General features: G+C 37.2%; 1 protein-coding gene across 1 annotated transcript in view; it reads left to right on the forward strand.

Annotated features, from left to right (window-relative positions):
- Positions 1-21,390, forward strand: part of UGCG (UDP-glucose ceramide glucosyltransferase) — a 28,117-nt gene extending 6,727 nt beyond the window's left edge. The window contains exons 2-9 of the mRNA XM_072360336.1: positions 9,596-9,737; positions 12,953-13,055; positions 13,999-14,100; positions 14,456-14,568; positions 16,288-16,466; positions 16,868-16,954; positions 17,383-17,572; positions 18,902-21,390. Coding sequence (XP_072216437.1) covers positions 9,596-9,737; positions 12,953-13,055; positions 13,999-14,100; positions 14,456-14,568; positions 16,288-16,466; positions 16,868-16,954; positions 17,383-17,572; positions 18,902-19,072 — 1,087 coding nt within the window. The 3' untranslated portion in view covers positions 19,073-21,390. The remainder of the gene's footprint in view (positions 1-9,595; positions 9,738-12,952; positions 13,056-13,998; positions 14,101-14,455; positions 14,569-16,287; positions 16,467-16,867; positions 16,955-17,382; positions 17,573-18,901) is intronic.
- Positions 21,391-22,680: the final 1,290 nt, after the last annotated feature.

Genomic DNA, 22,680 nt, shown 5'->3' on the forward strand with positions numbered 1-22,680 from the left:
GGGCACCAAGTTGACCCTGAGCAGTGATGTATCTGTGGTAGCAAAGAAAGCCAACAGCACTGTGGGCTGCATTTCTGACCAGTTAGGTGATGTGATCCTCCACCCCCCCCTACTCAATACCAGTGAGACTGTGTGTGGTGTGCAACGTGCAGTTTTGGGCTACTTGGTATGAGACATGGTGGAGCAAGTCTGGCTGAGAGCCAGAAGGATAGTGCCAAGGCTGTGCAGAATGTGGTGAACAAGGAAAGGCTGAAAGAGCTGGGACTGTACAACCTGGATTAATCTCGGGGGGAATCTTATCAGTATGTGTAAATACCTGACCTGGGTGGAGTGAGAGTAAAGAAAGGACTGGATTCTCTTTGGCAGTACCCAGTGACAAGATGAGAAGCAATATGTGCAAATTCAAGAACTTCAGTTGAAGTTCTGAAGCCTTTCCTGGTGAGGATGGCTTCACTGTGGAAGAGGCTACAAGAAGAGATGATAAGGCTCCATTCTTGGAGTCAGAAGAACCAGGCTTGGATGCTGATCCTACTTTAAGCTAGAGGGTTGTCTGGAAGCACCTTCCAGCCTCAGTTGTTCTGTAGTTCTGTGAACAGTGACAGCCTGTAATTCTATTTGGTGACTGGTTGAGATAGGTAGTGTGGAGGATGCAAGTTGTGCAAGTTGCTTTTTTTTAAAAAAAAAAACAAACAAAACAACTTGAAACTTGCCTGATGCTCTGGTCACAAGACTTAATTTTAGATAATCTTCAAGGGAAGGCAGATCTGGAGAAGTTAGGAGTTGATTTTTGAGTTATGTGTAGTAAGACTGTATTTGAATTAGTTTTTGTGTTGGAAGATTAACACCTGAGGGAAAGCAAAACGGCACAAAACCAGAAATCTGAGTAGTAATAATGTGAGAGAAAAATTTTAGTGTTGTAGGCAATGGAAAGGCTGGTTTTGTGGTGTTTGGTTTTTTTTGTTGTTGTGAGCCAGGAGGATAAGGTACAGATGGCAAACATTGAGGGGAAAGTGTGATATTGCAGGCTTTTAACATGTGTGATTCAGTAGAAGCCCAGAATAAAGATAATTTAGGGTAGATCTGAAGGTAAAAAATCGAGGATATCATTCTCAGGTTGGATGCATTGTCTTGAGAGAGAATGGGAGATGGTGCATTGAACGTGAGAAGGCTGTAGGAACAAACCGTGTCTGCCTGGTAAATAGTTTGTGTGGAAAGATGGAAGACTACAAGATTTGGAGCATGTAAAGCATAGGACTACACTGGAGGAAGCTCTTCTTGAGGTGAAATAGATTTTTGTTACTGGAAGCAGTGGAGGTCTTCAAGTGAAGAGGCATTCAGTCTTAAATGCTAGCTGCAGAGGGAAGCTGAGAAGTGAAATGAGGAAGAATATGCTTTGTTTGTCTGCTTGTGTAATGTTTGAAGATTTCAATGAAGCTGAAAGAAGCTGAGGCTTTATGTAAACTAAATACTGATGTAAACTTCTGATTACTCCGGATGAGTGGAAGTGTTTAGCTAGAGGGTGGTAGACAGTGCTACGTGACTCTAGTAATGAATTTGTGGACTTTGTCAGAACTCATGTGTGGCATGCAAGTATGTGACTAGTTTTACTGGTTTACTAATGCACTCTTTAGTCCTCATATCATCCTTCCCTGGGAACTGCTGAAGTATAAGTAGTCTAATTCACTGGGTTTTAATTCCTTTTAGTTGAAAGATGTTCTTTTGTTTTGATGTACCTAATTAGTCTTGCATTTTACAAAAGGCTATGGCTTAAAAGAGATTATTTTGTGTTTAACGATAGAAACCTTTAATTCTTGCTAGCTGAATAGTTTGCATTTTCTTAAGTATGTTAGAATAGTTGATAAAAGGTCTAGACTAGGTTATACCTTCTCAAATTTGGCCCTGGTTAATTCATACCTTGGGTCACAGGGAGGTTCTAGCACACATCAAATGAATGTTAAACTGTCTTCTGGGCAGGTAGGATAAAATACAATTGTAGATAAAGATAACCAAAGTGAAGTATTGTACTATGTGAAAGGCTAAGACTGGAAGTACTGCCTGTGACTTGTTGCTTTGGAATTGTTGTATTTCTTGAAGCAGTTTGACAACTTCGTGTGATTCTAGTGGATTGATCTTATTAAAACAGCTCAGCTGTGTTGCCCGTTTATGTTGGTAGTTGCTTTTGCCTCTGTTCTAGACCAGTAGTCATTCCCCTCTTCAGAAATACCTCTTTGAAAACCAAAGTCTGTTTTGTTGGTTCTCTTTTTTTCTAACCCCTTGATTATGTTTGTCTCAGTGTTGTCAGCACTATAATCCACAGAGAGGGACCTGTTCAAGTGAATGTAAACTTTTGTTCTTATGGCGGTTGTGAGTATCCTTTAAGTGCTTGTTCTGAGATACAAGTTCATTGTGTCTGTATAGTAATGAGTTCTGAGGTGATTGTTGCTTATGGTTTAATAATGATAGCATGCTATGCTGTATTTTAAAGCAGAAGACATATTTCTCTGACTACACATATACCTTACTTGATGTAAAACATCCAAGATGCTGAGACAATGTACAGAGCTGTTAGAGGAGATGTCCCAAGCACTTTCTGCTGGCGTACTTTATTTTTAAGCCTTCAGCAGCATATGGTTTTCTTGCATGCTTTGCAAGAATAAGGCTGTAGGTGAAGTAAAAAGCTTTCAGGCTCATGAGGGTATTCCTTGTGAACTGTCAAATGGTAATAGCAGCAGCATCTTGTAAGTGAGAAATTCTTCCTGTCTCCATCCATGGAGGCATGGGCTGGATTTTCAGGTTGCAGTTTTAAAAATTAAGATACTCATACTACCTTTTGAACAGTTTTAAATTAAGGTGAGGTGAAATGTGGATGTTGCATAAAAACAGTAGGCTTGCAGTGCTTTTACATAGGTTGTATAGCAGTGGAGGAAAATAAATGTTTCTATTGAGATTCTGTGTCTCCAATGTTGTCTGTATTTTTGCAGTTTTTGATTTATTATTTTTGTAGAGGAGATGAAACAAAAACAAATTTTCTGTTTTGCATCTGCTGGAAAGAAAGAAAACTCTTCTGAGACCTTTAATATTGTGTTGAGTATGAAAGTTAGTTTAGTATTTTCTTTGGAAGGTTTTTATAGTTGCTTTCTTCTGCTTGTTTCCTGATGTTCTTTAATTGGAAATTCTTCAAGGTCTCATAAGACACTAGCAGTGAGAGCAGTGTCACTGCCTTGCTGACAATTCTGTGCTCCAGACAAGGTGTGTAGCTTTTTCCTTACCTCATCTGTGAAAACAAAGGAAAAATAATATAATATATAATGCCAATATATTATATATATATATATACATATATAATGCCAATCCTTTTGTATATATATATATATATATACACATTTATATATATAAATATATATTATTTATTCATGTAGGTTTTGAGTCATCAGTGCTTTTTTTTTTTTTTTTCCTTGCTGATAACTGCTTTAGAAGTTTTTAGGGTAAAGGAACTGTGAAAGATTGTGTGTAGGGATCTGTCTGTGCGGTGGGAGCAGTAGGAGCAGCTTGGGTCTGCAGGAAGCACATTATCTAATATTTAGCAAATGATGTTTTCATTTAAACTGGTGCCTTATGAAATAAGTAGTAATGAGTTGTTTTCTCCCTACAGAATTGCAAAGTAATTCAGAAAAGCAAACTGAATAAGTGTAGGTCTTCTAAAGCTTTGTATTAGAAGATTTCATCCTTAGCTTTGTAGGTTTGGATTCTGCTGTAATAACTGATTGCTGTGGTTGCTTTACCAGGCCTGGAGTTGTTGCCATCCTCTGGAGATGTTCTCAGAAACAAAACACAGATCACTTTGTATGCAGTTCTGAAATTGCATAACACTCGTTGCAAGGAGCCTGCATCAAAAAGTGTTTCTATTTCTATGTTCTGCTGGCTCTTAATTTGCTGCTCAAAGGGATAACCTAAATCACCTACTCCTACACCTTTATAAACATTCCTAATCTGCCTTCAGTGAGCATGTGGCTACATAGTGACTCAGACTCAGACTTTCTGTGGAATAGTTCTGTTTGATCAGCAGGCTGATCCAATTTATCTTGTGGCCCTGAGTGCTTTATTACCAGCAGTGGGCTGAGGGGTGTGGGAGAATAGAAACAGTGTAAGAATTGCTGTTTTGATGGCAGCCTGCAGACAGTCTACAAGGGAAAGCTCCATGTTCATTTCAGTGCTTACTGTGTTCCAGTAACAGCTGTGATGTAGACACAGTGCTGTGTTTTTGTTAAGTACATGCAAGTGTACGCTCTGTGTATGCTGACTACCTAGGATTTGAGCTATAAAAGGATTCCCATTATTTCAGGTTTAACTGCAGTCTATTGTATGGGAGTTGAGTCTGTTTCCCTTTTATCTTGTGTGTGTGGGGATAAGGGGAATGGGAGAAGAATTTCTAGATTTTGAGAAAGGGGTGGTTTGCTAGATGTTTGAGGTTGATACCTGAAATGTTTGCTCGTATTTCTTTCTGGAAGATAAGGTGTTCATCTTTTTTTCAAACACGGAGTTTAAAAATCAAAGCCACCAACACAAAATCCACCTCTGAGAAGACTTGTTATGGATTTCCTATGCTGAATGTAATGTGACTTTTGTGACAGTGTTCAGAACATGCCTTTTCTGTGTTTGAAGGCTTAAAGTTAAATTGCACTAAGATTTTTGTTCTGCCTTGTGCAGTTGTATTTGTCTTTGCTAACTGAACTACTGCTTCCCGCAACTGGAAGTGCAGATTAATGTTTGTTTTCAGAGAATATTTACCTTTTGGGAACTCGAAATTATCTCAGCCCAGGTTTTACCTCAGTAGATTTCTTTTTTTTTTTTTTTTTTTTTTTTAAGTCCTTCTGCTTCTTTTGTGTGTATGGAAATCATTTGACTCTTGTTTTAAGTATTCTAATTCATTTCCCTTTGGTGCACTTCCTCATCACGATATCAGTGTGCTATATACTGAGGGCCTTTACCCTTTAATTGGTGTGCTGTGCATAGCGCAGGAAGAAATCTGTGTAGAATGTCACTGGAATGCCTTTTACCCGCAGCTGGTAAATGAGGGAGCACTAACCAACTGCAGCATGACCTCATCCTTGTGCACGCTTCCAGAGGAAGTGGCTGTTCTCCCAGGTCTGCTTTGTGCTGGCATGGATCCTCCTCTGACCTGTAGTGAATGTGCTCATGCTGCTTTCCCATGGGCAGCTCGGCGCTCTGGAATCCTGCTGAAGTCAGAGAAGGAAGGAGTATGAGTTCGTCCTTTTTTCCTAATCTCAGCAGCCTCCTTTCTCAAGCTTTGGAGCTTATTGCATCCTTCCTGAAGTGCCTTCAACATTAATTTGGCAATCTGGCTTTTTTCCTCCCACTTCAGGATTAGTTTTCTGTTTAAGTGAGTCAAAACAGCTTACAGCAGGATTGTATGGGCATCTGTACTGTCACAGTGTCTTGTTTGGCCGGTGTTGACAGAAGCACGGAGGTTAAGGAGGGAGCACTAAGGGATCTTTGCTGTTAATGGTGCAATGGGATCATCTTGCTCATCCTTTCAGCAAATATACTTGCTAAGTTAAATTGACAAAATGCTGATGCTACAGATGAAATAACATTGGGGTGGATTAAGTGTCTTGACTAGGTCATAGTGGGATCAGACAAATGGCAGCACCGCTGCAAGAAACACAGCACATCCCAGAAATGGAGGGGAAAAAAAAGGAGTGCCTTTAAGTAGCAGCCTACACTTGAAATGATTCAGCTGTATTATGAAACTGTACTTTGGGCAAAAAAGGCTGAAAAAGGATTCAGGTGTTTAATTCTGGCTTAGAGCATAATTCTAGGCACTTGCTTGGAGACCTGTGGCTAGTCTGTTTAGCAGTCTTCAAATTCATCTGAAATTGAGGAGGTCCAGGGATGTTGTGGATGCCCCGTCCCTGGAGGTGTTTAAGGCCAGGTTGGATGGGGCCCTGGGCAACCTGATCTAGTAAACATGGAAGTTTGGTGGCCCTGCCAGGCAGGGGGGTTAGAGCTTCATGATCCTTGAGGTCCCTTCCAACCCAGGTCATTCTGTGATTCTGTCCCTAAAAGGGGTACTGTAGTAGGCCTCTAAGTATGCAGTAGAATGTTGTGTTCATAAATCTGTGTAAAGTGGTATAATTAGTACTTGATTACTGAAGTTTAGATATGTCACTTCAACACCTTCTCATCAGTCTGTGCTACCACTCCTATGGATGCTGTTCCTTCTGCTGTTGCAGACCAGTGCTGTGGCAGAGGCTGCTCAAGCAGACCCTTCCCACCCACCTTCACTGGCAGGGAAAATGTGCCCCGTGGCTCCCAAGACAAAAGTTGTCTTGAATCAGTGACAAGAATAAATGAAATTTGACTTCTATTTGTAAATAATAAAATTCTGCATGCCCTGTATTTATAAAATACATGATTTAGGCTGCTGAATTGTAAAATGATTATATGCTTTCAAATTTGCTGCTGTAAGGTGCTGGAACATTTTTGTTATTAGTGTGGAAATGTCTGTATACACTAAGATTAACATGGTTAGATTTTATTATTTAACTGTCTTTGTAAAGTGAGGGTTGCTAACCCTTCTGTGAATTTGAGAGTTACCAATATTGCTTTCTCTGGATTTCTCTGATCTTTCTTTCAATTGTATTTATTACACTGATTTGAATGTTACAAATTTTCATCTGTGTATAGAGATACCTGCTTCTGAAGATGTTTTAGTGCAAGGCATTTGTAAAAAATAATGACAGTCTGATGATCTCACCTTCTTTCCCTTTCTGCTGGCAAAAGAAGCAGGACCATCTTTTCATCTCTTTTGAGCAAAGATGCATTATTCTGTAGCAGATCCTGAACCCCACTAATCTCTGTGAGATGATTCAGTTGACCAAGGAAACTGTCTGGAAGACGTGTAGGAATTCAAAATTACAGACAGAGAAAAGAGTCTCTTTCCATGCTGCTAGGGCACCTCAACTGCCTGTGCAACTACAGCCACCAGGGGATGTCTTCAGTCCCTTCCAGGTCTTGTTAGTGCTGTTTTGTAATATATAAGTATCTTGCAAACTTGTGGTGAAGAACCATATTCTTGCAGCTATTAAGGAAAATTATTTAAGTAAAGTAGCTGCTGAAGAAAGGTTAAAATCAGTGAATGTTTTGTTTTTCAACTACTTTTAATAACCATAGTGACCCATCAGTCTACTTAACCAAGTTTTTTTTCCTGTTTTTTGGAATACTCATTCCACCTGAATGGCATGGGAGGCGAGATTTAGTAGGCTAATTTGATACAGATTGCCAAGGGTTTATCATGTAGCAACACTGGGCAGTGATAACTCATTGGGCTGAATTTTTGCCTTTTGAAATACATATACTTATGAGAGAAGACATACAGATTGTAAGTAAGTTTTTGCAGATGCTTCTTAGACATTACAAGATAGCTGAAACACAGTTCATGGCTCCATTATGCATCCTTCTGCTCTCCTTTCACAACTTATTCCCAGCACCAGGCTGCTTAGATAGAACTTCAAAGCTTTGTCACCTAATGACTGCAGACTGATGCACTTAACACATGTCAGTGTGAAGATGTTTGTAGATAACTTGGCTACTGTTCCTTCACACACACAGGACCTGCTGCAGGTGCATTTAAATTGCACTTTAAATAGTTTTTATTGTTTCCTTGATGTAGTGGTGCTTTCTTGCAGTTTACTACATTAGGCAGGAATAGGGAAAAAAAAAATCCATTAAGCGAGAACATCTGAATAGTCTGGATTAAGTTCAATGCAAAATAATACATGATGCTACATGCGTTGTATGAACCTTGAATGCTCATATACCTTCATAATTTTTAACTGTCTTGTGTGCTCAGTGGTGATGAAAGCCACGATGATCACAACAGCCATCTGAGAGAACTGAACCACCATAAGTACAAGTTCAGATTCAAAAAGATTGCTTCATTGTCTGCTATTTCATCTTACATTTACAATGTAGACCCTGCATGTTCTATAGCGTGTGACTTCATTTAGGATATATATGTTAAAAAGATTAATGTTAACTTAGCCTGGTATTTTGAATTCCCTGTTAAATGTTAGCCCTGATATTGCAACTTATTTCTCACAATGGTTGCTCTGTTTCTCTGGTGAAGATAGATTTTCATCTGTTATTCTTTTATTCTTGCTCAGGTTACACCAATCTGCAAATAGCCTTTATCAATGTAAAATGGTATGGCTTACTGTTAAGTTTTCTCTTGCTCCGTGGAGTCTAACTTAGTTCAACTAAGCCTTACCTTAGTGTCACAATACATGTAGCTCCCAGGATAGGTACTATGCTAGAGTCAGTCTTACCATAGTGATCCTGATAATGCTACGTGCCTCATTTGCAAGTTTTTGTAAGGTGTCCCTCACACTATGTGAAGGCTCTTCCCTATGTAATTCAATCACCTGCCTAATCCTATATGTCAGCATGACTTGTAACGCAATGCCTAGCGAGATTCTGCAGTTTTATCATGTGCTGCTTGTTATCTGTCACAGTCCTGCTGCCCATCGTCACCTGTTGTTTTTTTTTTTTTCCCCTAGATCTTATCTCTTTCCATGTACTTTTTCTTTCCTGTTTTTCAAGGATTTTCTCAATATATAAATCTTACGGGCACTGCTCCAGCCCATTTAAAAATGATTATGTATTTGCATTATCTACCTTTTTTCTCCCCCACTGTTCAGAGTAGTGTAATTGGTTCTCCCTTAACACCCTTGTGTCCTGCTGTTTTGATGTCCAAATTGGCAAGGAGATCATTATGGTGGCTCTCAGAACTACTGAACATTTTCTTCACTTTGGTCTGACTTCTCCTTTTCCATTCATTTTGTCAGGATTATTTTAGTTTACCTCTGCAGTGGCTTGGTTTTGATGACAGCACAAGAACATCATCTTTGTCCTTCTGTCTTATGGTTATGCTGCTGTAAATAGTGCTGTGCTTCTGGTGTCCAGCTGCAAACCTCATTTAAAGAAGTGTTCTTGGGGGGGGGGGAGGGGGGGGGGAGCAGATCTACTGTAGAGATCTACTGGAATCTCTTAGCAGAGTAACTAGATTATTAACTTTACTTTCTAAGGTATGTTCTCAGTTGATCTTTGTCTCTTCCTCAAAGATGTTTAACTGTTGATTTTTACCAATCTGTGTTTTTCCCTGTGTGCTTTCAGCTTGCTTTAAGTTTTGCATGTTTTGATGTGGGGAAAAATAACCTCACGATTTTATTGTTTACAGGAAGTTGTTTTCTGATTATCCTGTTATAATAACGATTTTTAACAGCCTATGTAGACTGAGGAAAGTGATACTTCTATTGTTTGAAATTGACCATGTTTGGAATTTTATCTGAAGTATTTCAGAAGCTGAATAATACTGATTTGAATTTATCCTGTCTAGTAGTATTCATTTTCTGACATGCTGTCAGCAGATCTTAAAACAGCTGTTGATCCTACAACCAAAACAACAATTTTGAACACAATTTTAAATTTTGTATTTCTTAGTTTTAGCTGTTTTTAAACAAAGTTCTCTAGCATATTTTTTTCATATACAGTGATCTGTTATTTCTTTTTGCAGGCGCCTCCACCTAAATAAGAAAGCCACAGATAAACAGCCATATAGCAAGCTTCCTGGTGTTTCACTCTTAAAGCCGTTGAAAGGTGTGGATCCTAATCTGATCAACAACTTAGAAACCTTCTTTGAACTGGATTATCCCAAAGTATGTATACTATTTACAGCCTTTTCTCTTCTTCCTCTAACAGTCCTATCAGTAGTTTGTGCTAGAGTTATTCAACTTGGGTTGTATATTGAATAATGTGGAATTCCTTCCACAGCAAATGCATGATTACATGTTCTGTATATTCCAGACAATATTTATTCCTCCTAAAAACAAAAACAAAAAAACTGCTTATAAGGGAACATGACCAAGACTTGAAGACAAAATGTATTCTAGATTTCACTAAGATTTGTTTAATCATTACTCCAGTACTTTCTTGTTTATAGCATTACAACCTTTAAAAGACCACTGCCTTTTGAGACACCCTTCATAATTAGGTATTTTTCTGCAACAGATTTTTGTGAAAATAGATAGCCTGAAGCCTACTGGTGGTTCTTACTGACAGCCTCTAGCAAAATGTTGTTCAATGATGACATAGTCCTACCTATCAGCAACTGGTGGAGTACTGTCTCCAAGCCACTTAATTGTATCTGGAAAGCAAATAGTTAAGAAAAACTTAGATTTGTTCTTGAATACTGCTTGGCTTTGTAATATGCATGATAAGGTAAGTGATAAGTGTCAGATGCTGTCCTTGTGTTAAGGACCTTAAAGGGGAAAGACTTGTTGCGTCATTTGCTTTGTGGTGTATGGTGCTGTGGGTGGAATGCAGGCTATTCCTACCATGTATATTTTGAGTTCAAACTCTTGATATAAAATCTTTTTTTATTCAGTTCTTCTCAGAGTTGCTTCGGACACTGCTGCTTCCTTTGTAAAAGGACAAAAGCATGTGTGAACTCTGGTTTCCTTTGTGTATTCTACTTAGGAGTAAGTTCAAAGCTCTGTCAGATAGGGTTTAAAAAACAAACCCAACCAAAACCCCTGAAGTTGATTAGAAATTGGATTGTTCTTCTGTAGTAGTGTTTGAGGCCTCTCAAAACTTGGGGCATGCCGATTTGAATCATTCTGACTCCCCAGAAATTACGATAAACATTAAGTATAGCAAAAAAAAAAAAAGTTACAGGCAACAATATCTCAAGCTGTTTTATAATTATAATGGCCATTTCAATATTTGACTACAAATACAATTGTTTTTATCCACTGTACGTTTTGAAATTTTGTCAGAAATTTCCCCATTTATTACATTTACATTAACCTGATTCTAATATTTGTACAGATAAGTGCCTTTGTATTTCCTCTGCATTATTCATCTACATTGTTGTTCTTCAGTTCATTTTTGCATACAAAGGCTATTTACCTTGAATTAGAATTTTTCTGCTGAAGAGTTGTCGTGTCAAAGCTTTCTGTTATTGCTCATTGAATTTTTTCAGGTTGGATATAGAGATTTTTCTACAACTGTGGATTGAAGATTAATTTTATGAATTACTAGCAATAAATAGTTTCACATATGGATCAGCAAAAAAGCACTAATCTCTTCAGTTGTTAGTTTCCATTATATTCATGATGTAAGGGTTGATTCTGTAGTAGTTGAAAGATCTTTCTGCCTAAGAGATTTTTTATTTATTTTTTTTACTACTTAAATTCCATCCTCTTAGCTAGTAAAAATGATTGGAATCAAACACTGCTTTTCGGGTTAATTAGCTTTATGCTTAGACTTAGAGACATAGCTGCTTTTGTTTTGTAGTCTGTAGTGTTAGAGGAATTCCTAGAAGTACAATTTAGAGGTTATTAAGTTTCCGCAGTATTCCGAATCAACTTGCACTTGCTGGGTTTCGATCATGGTGCCTTTTCTCTCCCCTTGAAATAATGTGTTTATTCAACTTATTTCATACAGTACTGGATGGTATTTCTTGTTCCTCATAAAGAACACTGGAGGTGATCATCATTGAACTTATAGGCAGACAGCTTTTGAAATTAAGAATAATTTTTTCTTGTGCAGTTTCTGGAAAATGAAGTTCAGCTAGGTGCTGCTGCAGTGTGATGGAGAATGGAGTAACTGTTTGGCTCACTAACTGCAGATTTTTACTTTTAATTCCTGTATCTAATGGGATTAAGCAGAATCATTTCTAATGAAGCTGGCTGTTTAACTTTTTGCCTGTATGGATGACTTTGAGGTATTTTGATCAGGAATTTACATTTTCTGAATTGTATTCTTAGAACTGGTGTGCAATTGACTTGTGACACTTCACAGTTTGATCAGGGAGAGAAGGCTATGTCAAGAAAGAAGTATTTAGGGGAGTCCATTACTAATGAAGAAGCAAATGCCTCTTTCAAAACTTGAAAAACAGTCTGAAGACATTAGCTTATATGTGATTCTTAAAATGCTGTTAAATTCACTCAGTGTTTTTAGCTCATTTAGTAGATATGCAGGTTGACTGCTGAAACAGGTACGGTTTCTTGCTTCTTCCTAGGTTTTCTAACCCTTATTCTGTAGAGGGGGAATTTGTACCTTATGATGTATGTTCCTGTGCTTAGCTTTATTGTACGATGAAGTGTACCCTTATTGGTTTCAAAGGGCAGTCATCCTTCTGTGTTCTGCATTATGTATCCACAAAGTGAAGAAATGGAAGCTGCAGTCAGGTGTGCAGTAGTTTCTGTTAACATGATCTGGAGTTCTGTTAAAGAGATGAGAAGAATCTGGCTTGTGTCAGTTTCATTTATAAGTCTGTTGTTTGTTTTACCATGAGTATTCAGAGTATTACAGACTGTTGGTAATGACCAAATTCCAGCGTAGTTCTGGCACCCAGTACTTTGGAAGCTGATACATTTTGACTGAAAGGTGAGATCTGTAATCTTAAAAGTACTGTGGGTTATGTTCTGTCATGGAAGTGAACACTTTTGCAGCTTGTAGCACCTTTCTTTAATGTTTAATATACTATAATTTTATAGATTATGAACTTCAGATTCATATGTGAACAAAAATGGAAGAAATGTTAGGGTTAGGGTGGAATGGAAACAGGAGCAGAAACTTTAGCTTTTTTGTGCCTTAATGTTCTATTTTGTGCCTAGTAGAAGACACCCCCAAAGCAGGAAAATGAACATTCCTTGCTACAATAGTTTACAGTGGTGTGGAATTGGTTTCTTTTTTGCAAGTACTTGCTGGTGCAGGAGGTGTTATTTAGCTGTAAAACAGTCCCCTTTTATTTTTAATTCTATAGCAGTGATTTTCATTTTGTTCAGTTTGGTATGCTATGAAGCTTTATTCCCCAGGCTGTATTGGTATTAAATGTATGCATGTTTTTCTTTTTCTTTCCTGCTAGTATGAAGTACTGCTCTGTGTACAAGATCACGATGATCCAGCTATTGATGTATGCAAAAAGCTCCTTGGCAAATACCCAAATGTTGATGCTAGGTTGTTTATAGGTAAGCAGTGTGTCTCCAGAGTGGAACTTCAACTTATAAAAACTTATTGGGCTTTCAGCTCTTTAATAGTGTTCTGAAACACACAGTTGTCTTGTTCTACCAGTTTGGGATCTGTGAGTTAATCCTGTGTTTCAGCAGAGTATAGAAGTAAGTTTGTATTCATGATTTGTGACCTCATTTTAAAAGCAAACAAGAACAACAAACCATAGGAAAAATAATTATTCAACTTATGCACCCCAGCCCTTTTTCTACTAAGTCTGGAATTCAACAGTTTGAATCTTGTCTCTGTGCTATACTAAATATGCAGGAAGTTCTAGCTGTATTTGAGTTTGAGGTGTTAAAATGATCTGTTTTCATTAACTTAGAGACTGTAAGTCTATTTATTACAACTTGTTTGTATTGAAGGAGGAAAGGGGTAGGAAAAGATAATCAGGACTAGATGACATGAAATAAACATAATCCTATCTGTTAGGAGCAAAAAGTTGTATTGCTGTATTCTGCTCCTCTTCCCCTTTTGCTAAGGTTATCCTAGAGTGTAACAATCATAACCAGGACTCTTAAGAAAAAGCAGTAGACAGTATTTACTTTATAGAATGTAGTAAAAAGATTTGTAATTCTACCCTCAGTTACTAACCTGCCTTTTTGAGGAAGCAATTGAATGATTTTGCTTTTTAATTCTCTCCCTATTTGTGGTAAAATACAAAACACAGAAATGAAAGAATGTGTAAAATTTAAATCCTTTTCATAAGGATTTCCTTTTCATGGACCTTTAGAATTGAAAGGTAAACACATACTGTTTTTCCAGCTAAAAACAAAAATAACAAAACAAAAAACCCCTCCCCCCCAAACTTCAAAAATTAAATGAACAAAAACCACAAAAAAGTCCCCATGCATTTTGAGTATGATGCTTGCTTCTTTTTTTTTTTTTTTCTTTTCCTTAAAGGTGGTAAGAAGGTTGGCATCAACCCCAAGATTAACAACCTAATGCCTGGATATGAAGTTGCCAAATATGATCTAATATGGATTTGTGATAGTGGAATCAGAGGTAGGTGTGTACTGTAATGTGTCTTATTGCCCTTCTCCATGTAGGTTAGCAGTTGTAGAAGATTATTTTAACTGAGAGCAGAAATAGAAATGAAGAAGTCTTTTCACAGAATAAAAATTATAAACCTCTAAGGATGTTGATCTTATTTTTGAAAATACTGTTCTTATTTTATTTGCTGATCATGAAATAGTAATAATGATTAAGTTATTACTGACAGTTCCTTGCCCCAGAGTGGCATGCACTAAGCTGTACCTGCTCTTGATAATAACATTAAAGTCACAATATTGTTTTATAGTAGCCTTCTGCTAATGATGGGATTGCGTAATGAACTGTCATTTTCTCTTTTCTTGCTTAGTTACACCAGACACTCTGACAGATATGGCCAACCAAATGACTGAGAAAGTAGGATTGGTCCATGGTCTTCCCTATGTTGCTGACAGACAGGGATTTGCTGCCACCCTGGAACAGGTCAGTGCAGTGTGTGTGCATATGTATATATATATATGTGCATACATGTAGTTAATACACTGCTGACTAAAAGTTGTGTAGTGCCTCTTCTGCTTCTGAGTGAAGGGAGGTTTCATTTACTTTTAGCAGCAGTTATGCTTTGGACTGTCTAGAATAGCTTGTAAATTAATGCTCCAGACATTGATTCAAATCTTGTTTGCTATACAGAGCACAGTATGAAAATATAGGATTTTATTTTAATAAATACTGGGGCTTTAATAACTAGTAAAAAGTCTATGAACTCTCTTTAACTAAACTTTAACCTTTAACTTTAAAACAAAAATGACTGTGAGTTAGAGAAAAGTCCTACTCACAGTAGTGTCTTATTTCCAGAGGTTATAAGCAGAACCTTTGGGAACAGGACCTGAGCAAGGTATATGTTCTGTTTTCCCTTAATACTCTATTAGCTTTCCAGTATTTTCAGCTGAGATGCACCCTGTTCAAGAAGTAGTCTTTTCTTACATGAGCTTTTACTTCATTTTTTCTTTTTTTTTTTTTTTTTAACTGAATCAGTGTAAATCTCCACCATCTTATCTGACTGTATCAGGAAGTTCCATAGAACTATGTTACAAGCACCACTGCCTTCCTAACCCTGAACCTTGCTCTTCCATAGGGCTATTTGTCTCCTAATGTTTGTTGAGAAAGAGAAGGTGAAGAGTTGATTCTTGTCCACCATCTTCTTATTACTTAATGTTATCTATCCTATTCTTCCCACTCCATTCTCAGTATGTTCTTCTCAGTAGAATGAGGAAGCTGAGTTTTGTCTGTTCCTTGTGTATTGAGGCAAATAATTTAATAGCTCCATAGATAAGGCATTTTGGTCCTATTCTAATAATAGAATATGAGAGAAAAATGTGTGGAGAAATTCAGTAAAGTGAGGGTATCCTGAGTGAATTTTTTTTTTTTTTGGAGCAGAAAGTCTAAATTGATTTTTTTTTAAAAGAAGAGAGCAAGAAGCTGTAATGCACAACTCTTATTATTGCTACTTGCAAGTAGCATTCTAATTGCTGCTTCTGTGCTCCTGGAAGAGCTGTTTGCTTCTAGTTCCAGTGTACCACAAGGTCGCCATGCCTTTGTTGAATAAGCTGATGTGTTAGTGAGACCGTCAATAGGATGAATAGCACTAAGATGCTAGAACTCAGCCTCAGCTATCTTTTTGTAGGAAACTGCTGACTTTATACTGGATCTTTTAAAAATGCAGCTTTTTTAGTCTGAAGTGTCTATTTGGCTATTTCATCTTGTCATTGCATTAAACAAAAATTCTGTGCTTCTGTACTGCTGTGTAGTAAGCTTCTATGAAGCTGCAAGAGGAATGAGACACTGTCTGTTAGCTGTAAGTGAATAATATATTATTTGAGTGATTAGTAGTTTGAGTTTTAGTATGTGTTACCTGAGAACAGCCTAAATTAGAAATTCAGTATTGAACAAAATATGGCAGTTCAATATAAAAATTTAAGCTGTGTCTTAAATCCATAGAAAAAGAGTCCACGTCTATTGTATTTCTCAGGTTTAGTGTTAAGTTAGACTTCTTACTTGGACAGTGAAGGACTTTCCAAATATCAGATCATTACTGGCTATGTTTAGAATTCTTTTTCCTTCATATATGTACAAAGGAGAGAATTGTCAGTAGTAATGGCCTAGCTACGTGTAGAGCTTAAAAGCATTATCTTGTTTTTTCAGGTTTATTTTGGAACTTCACATCCAAGGTCATATATTTCAGCCAATTTAACTGGCTTTAAGTGTGTAACAGGAATGTCATGCTTGATGAGGAAGGATGTCTTGGACCAAGCAGGGGGATTGATAGCTTTTGCACAGTATATTGCTGAAGATTATTTTATGGCCAAAGCTATAGCTGACCGGTAAGATCACTGAAGCAGGATTTTGTTTGAAATACAGTTTGTAACTGTTTTAATGTGTTACATGCTGTATGTGTAGGCAGTCAGGTCAACGTCATGTGTATGTACCAAGTTATGGCATATGCTTTGTTCTGTCAGCTCTTGGAGAGATATGCTCAAGTCCACATCAGCTGCTTTAGAAAAAATGTTTCAGAGAAATTTAATTGTTTAAGACATTTACTGTCCTCCAAGCAAGAGATTTGATAGAAACATATTTAATTTTTTTGCTCTTATGCATTGTAATAATACGGCATATATACTAAAGAAAATATCGAAGTTTAATAGAATTCTTAAAATGTTTGTTCTTTAACTGTTCTTTGTGTTTCTTATTTGCACGTTTTTCATAATACACATTTATTTTTCAGAGGGTGGAAATTCGCAATGGCCACACAAGTTGCAATGCAAAACTCTGGTTCATATTCAATTTCTCAGTTTCAATCCAGAATGATCAGGTAAAACTTTAATTCTTGCTTCCTCTCCTTTCCACTGATGCCACCTGCTTCTGTTGTGGTTAATCTGAAAATGGAGTGAATCCTTTTCCCAAACTAATTTGATGATGATGTGAGGAATGCTATAGTTTCGTTGCATGACTAAAGTTGCTGACTTTCCAGGAAAGCAAGACACATGCATGAGTAGTTTGGTTTGTTTTTTTTAAGACTAAAAACCTAAGAAGAAAAAACCCAACAGCAACAAAAAATAAACTGGTTACCTTTTCAGTGCTTTACATAGTGCTTTTAAAAGGCTGACTTTTTTTTTTTTTTTTCCCATGTTTATTTTGGAAGTGTAAATTAAACATGAATGATGGCTCATCACCTGGTGAGTTTGGGGAAGAGGTTGTAAGAAATTACAAGTAGTCTGAACTGTATTGTTTTTTTCCTAGATGGGCCAAACTGCGAATTAATATGTTACCTGCCACAATAATATGTGAGCCAATCTCAGAGTGCTTCGTTGCCAGTCTGGTTATTGGTTGGGCAGCTCACCATGTGTTCAGATGGGATATAATGGTATTTTTTATGTGTCACTGCTTGGCCTGGTTTATATTTGACTACATTCAACTAAGAGGTGTTCAGGTATGTCACCTTTCTTCTCAGAGATTATGAAAGAACAAATTGATAAATGTGATTATAATGACAAGATACTTCTCTTGATATCATCAAGGAAGTGCTAGGTCAAATCCTGTTACCTCTGCCCACCTGCTAACTTTACTTAGAGTAACATGAAAGGTGTGCTTAGTTGTGATCTTATTTTCTTTGTGTACTTACCTCTAACTAACCTCTGCAAGTTGACTTCTGTCTCCCTTTCACATTTTTGCATTTGTGTTTCTGGTCTTCTCTGCTTTTAGGCATGTCCAGAACTCTGGGCTTTATTAAAAAGTAGAAGAACAGCAGCTCTGGAATTTTAGTTAGCTTTTAATCTTTAATTTTCTTCTGTCTTTTGTATCATGAAGCTTATATGTACGTTTTATGTACACTTAAACATATTTCTTCTGTATTTTGATACTGGATATAGTCTAATTTTAAAAATAAAATGAGACTTCCTTATCACTGAAAGAAGGGAGTTTTCAGTAAAACTTTTAATACTGAAATAGCACAAATCAGAAAAACAGTTGCTTTTCTGATGCTGTAGTTCTTCAGGCTACTATGTCTACTGTGACCGTGTTCCATCTAAATCTGATCCACAGTTATTTGTGCATACAAACTATGAATGAATTCTCATCATGCTGAAAAACATTCTTGTTGTAGTTTTAAGAATTCCTAGAAGGAAAGTCTAGTTCTACAGATTGAGTAGAACACTAGTTTGACAGTCATTTCTCTGATTGCTGTAATTGCTGCATGATATGTACATGGTGCAGTAGAAGAACTTTGAACCTGTTCTTCCTCTTCTGAAGCCTCTTCAGTTTGTAGCTCTGTATATAGCTGGTAAATCCCAAAGGAACAGGCAATTCAGAAGGGCTGTCTGTAAATGTTTTTAGATCTTTTTCCTATTCAATAAGCCAAAAGCTTGGTTCTTCTAATTTCACTCCCTTGAGAATGTGTAGTGGCATACTCTCTAGGTGCTGTTGTTCTGGGGTCTGTGGTATAAACCTATTGCCTGCTTTCAACACAATTTTACAAAGCTTCAAAAGGAACTGTAAATTGAAATTGTGACTCTCCGTCTTTTGCATTGCATACAGGTCACTTTTTGAACCTTTTGGGTCATTCTGCCAAATATCTCGTGTTTAACATGGGTAATCGTATCTTGAAGGAGGACAAACTTCTTAGCTTCTAAAAAATAGGATATGCTTTTGATAATGTCAAAGTGTATGTTAAGCGTTAGAATAGATTTATCTGTAATAGAAATTACTTCAAAACTCATTTGGAATAGTTAGTATGCTTAAATATTTGTTTTTGTATTCCTAGGGTGGTGCTTTATGTTTTTCTAAACTTGATTATGCGGTCGCTTGGTTCATCAGAGAATCCATGACAATTTACATTTTCCTGTCTGCTTTGTGGGACCCCACTATTAGCTGGAGGACAGGACGCTACAGGTTACGTTGTGGAGGTACTGCAGAAGAAATCCTTGATGTATAGCCACAGCTTCGTAACTGTGACTGTCAAAAAGAGAAAGGGGGATCGAAAGTATTATAAATTGTTTATAAAAGTACTTTTAAGAAAATCTACCTTCAGTAGTTTTATTACTTGTATGTTTTGGTATCTGTTCTTTAATTTATTTTTTGCATGGCACTTGCATATCTGTGAAAATACATCTGTAGTCTTGGCCAAATGGTATTTTGCTCCTGTGTACAAATAGAAATGGAGAGAATTGGTTCTGATACATATCTGCTACATGAATACTCTGCAGTAAACTTTTTTTTTTTTTTAAAAGAAAGTATCCTTCTGGATATGAATGGCTTCTTACTCCATGGTCTGCTGGCCTAGCAAAGCCAGTGGTCACATAGATATTGTCCAGCTGGATTGCCCAAGGCTGTACCTAGTAAAGTCACAGAAAAAGTACGTTTGATTTCTATCATATCCCACTAAATTGAGCTAGTAACAGGACCTTGGGAAAGAAGCTTAAATGCTTTATGCCTACCTCTTGTAGTTGCTGCAGAACAAAATGAATGGAAAGTAAAAACGCTTAGCAAAAACAAACTAAAATAAAGCTGGAGTCCTGTGTTTATATGTATATATGAAATACTTTAGTTGTTGCAATGAACCAAAAGTGGACTGAGTTTGATGGGACGAGCTGAAAGGCATTACTGGTCTGTCATGTATTGTGAGCATCTTTTGGCCAACTCTAATCTGGTTCTGTCTTGAACCTTGTTAAGCACTGTGCTGTAACTAGCCTAGCTGGCCCCCTTCATTGTTTCCATCCTTTTTATGGGGTGTTGTGGCTTTTTCTGTGTGTGTGTGTGAGTGCTTTGACTGGGAGTGGTAGGGTGTGTGTGTGTGTGTGGGACTCACTAAAGGACAGAAGGGAGCAGAAATACATTTCAGAAACATTTCACACAAGCTATTTTCTTAAAACAACATATTAAGAATGTAATTTCATGATGCAGGTATTTAATATCTTTTTAAAGTGAACATATGTATCCACAGTAGTCAAAATTAAGTATTCAATTGCAGTAAATATTGTGAATATATTAAAGGTCTGGGTGAGTTTGCTGTTACTAAAATTGTAATCTTAATTTAAACATCAAACTAAGTCTACTCTTGGCTTTTTGCCTTCTACTGTTAGTCTAGCCTTTAAATTGGACTTTTATATTCCAGTGGTATGACTAAAAGGACTAGATTGTAATGCATGCCATGTTCTCTGATTCTGTCCCTGTATCCCTGTAGCTTGGTTTCCAACCTTATTGTGAGACTTTCCAATTTGTGGTGAACTGGACTTGTTTTCTTTGAACATCTTTAATTAAAAAAAGCAAGCAAAAAACAACAACGACAAAAAGACAGCAAAGCTAGAGAGGGATGTTGCATAAGCCTTTTGTATTCATAATTGTATTTATACTGCTTTACTTCAGATGGAATAGAGTATTGTCACCATGAATGTGAGCTGCTGATTACAAGGCTCAGGCCTACAAAGCAGCTTTAAAAGTTGAATTACGTGTAGCATATTAGCAATAATGATATGTATTTATAAAAACGGACACTTACCTTACTGAGCCAATCCTTTTGCTGTCATATGCTACACACCAGTGTCATGTCTATGTACATGTAAAACATACTCTGGGCCAAAATGCTTCATCCACCTTAATGTTTCTTTTGCCTTATGATAACATGGAACTTTTTAATGGGCATTTCTGTATGAACAAAGGCTTTTGATTGCGTGCTTCATTCTTTTCATGTGAATCAGGAAAAAGTTTTTCCTGAGGAGAGCTGCACACTGAAAACTAGTCTAGTTGTGACCCACGAAAACATTGTTTTTAAGAGTTTTTACATGATTGAATTTGCTGACAACGTTTATATCTTTGTTTCATGAAGTTTAATGCCATTCATTGCACTGCTGAAGTGAAGCGTAGCTTGTGACTTAGCTTTATGCTGATTTCTATGCAGGCAATGGAACAGAAAACCAAAAAAAAAAAAAAAAAAGGCTGAAAAGACTTCATTTACAAGATGTTAAGTGGGGATAATTGTTTAACTGGGTGCTTTTGTATTAGCAGAACCATCTTTGGTCAAGAAAGCTGAAGCTTCACTTAAGCAAATAGTTTTGTTTGGGGTATTGTCTGGCTGATTGAAATTGAAACCAATACTGTCAAATGCTGAAGATGCTACAGCAGAACTTAGGAAGTTAAAAAATGGCTAATGTAAAGTTGTGTTGTTCTACATGTATGTAGAATATACCATGTTTATTTAAAGTCATTGTTTTTCCTTTATTTAAAAATAAATTTTGAATATAATGTTTGGAATACGGTTTTTTGCTTCTTGTTTGAAGTGTTTGCCTTTGATTTAAAGTGCTTGTGGCAGCTTTGGGTTTGATTTCTGCATTATCTGTACTGCACTAAATGAGTGTGCTGCCTTCAGTGTTTTTGTACCTGAGCATTCTGTTGTGAACTAGTTCACGTGTGCCTAAACATTTTGAGCTTTCCTTATTCTAAGATACTAACTTGAGCATGTGGAAGATTCACACCTGATCAGATTCCTGTCTGTTGGAATGAATCAGCCTACATTAAGACTTTATAGATAGGTTTCTTTCCTCTAAAATCTGCAGAAGTTGAGTAGTGTTTTCACTTTCGTTTGAGGTACTACCACTGAAAAAAGCATTCTTGCTCTGTCATCTGGCTTGTCTTTCTCTTAACTCTTCCTTGATACTTTCTCCAACAGAAGTCTTGGCAAGAGTCTGTGTGTGCAGCAGAGCTGCTGGAGTCTGGGGGGAGTGGTTGAAATGAGCACCACGGCAATCACTTGAAAACTGCCTACAGAAACATAAATATTCCTGAATGTATTTTGTGTTCATTACAGCTGCAGCCAGAGACCACATTGCTTAAATCCTGTTTCTGAGTCCTTCTGGTCTTTTTTCTCTCTGTTAAATAATGCTTTGCATTTACTCTGTGCTTTCAAACGAAATGTTTCCCACTTGAATTCCTTCCATTGCCGCTCTTCTGTCTTGTGATACAAACACTACTTCATTTCCTGTATTGTGAGCTGGAACAGTTGATGCCTGCTTCTGGCCAGCTGCTTTCGTACACTGCTTCTGAAAGCTGTTTCATCGTAAAGGCCTCTTGCTCATTGTGCGATTATTTTCTGATCCTCTGCCTGTCTGAGCTCCAGGCATTCTTGGGTTACTCTGGTCTCCTGAGGAGCATGAAGTGTTGTAATAAACTTACAGTGGTGTGGAGTGACTTGAGCTTAAATAAATGCTCTCTAGGCTTGGCCAAAAGATAAAGACACTTAGAGAAGAGGATGTCAAATGTACAGGGTACCAGTTTCAGACTTAACCCAGCTTTTGGGTCTGAAAATGTCGAAACGTAAGTTTTTGTAGACTTTTATGGAAGAGTGTGACAGATTGTATATTCGGAGTAAATATGTGAGCTTAAGGGTGTTTGCTGAGCACTTGATTAAAAACTAAGCTCATTTATGGAACTGCTTAACAACAGAAAATGTTTTGGGTGGGTGAACAGCTTTCCCTGGGAAGGTCATTCCTTCTTTTGCTGTACATGCATGTTGGCTTTGTAGGAGGCAGGTGTGATCCTAGTGTTGTG

This window comes from Excalfactoria chinensis, chromosome Z, assembly GCF_039878825.1.
Source record: "Excalfactoria chinensis isolate bCotChi1 chromosome Z, bCotChi1.hap2, whole genome shotgun sequence".
NCBI classification, from domain to species: Eukaryota; Metazoa; Chordata; class Aves; order Galliformes; family Phasianidae; genus Excalfactoria; species Excalfactoria chinensis.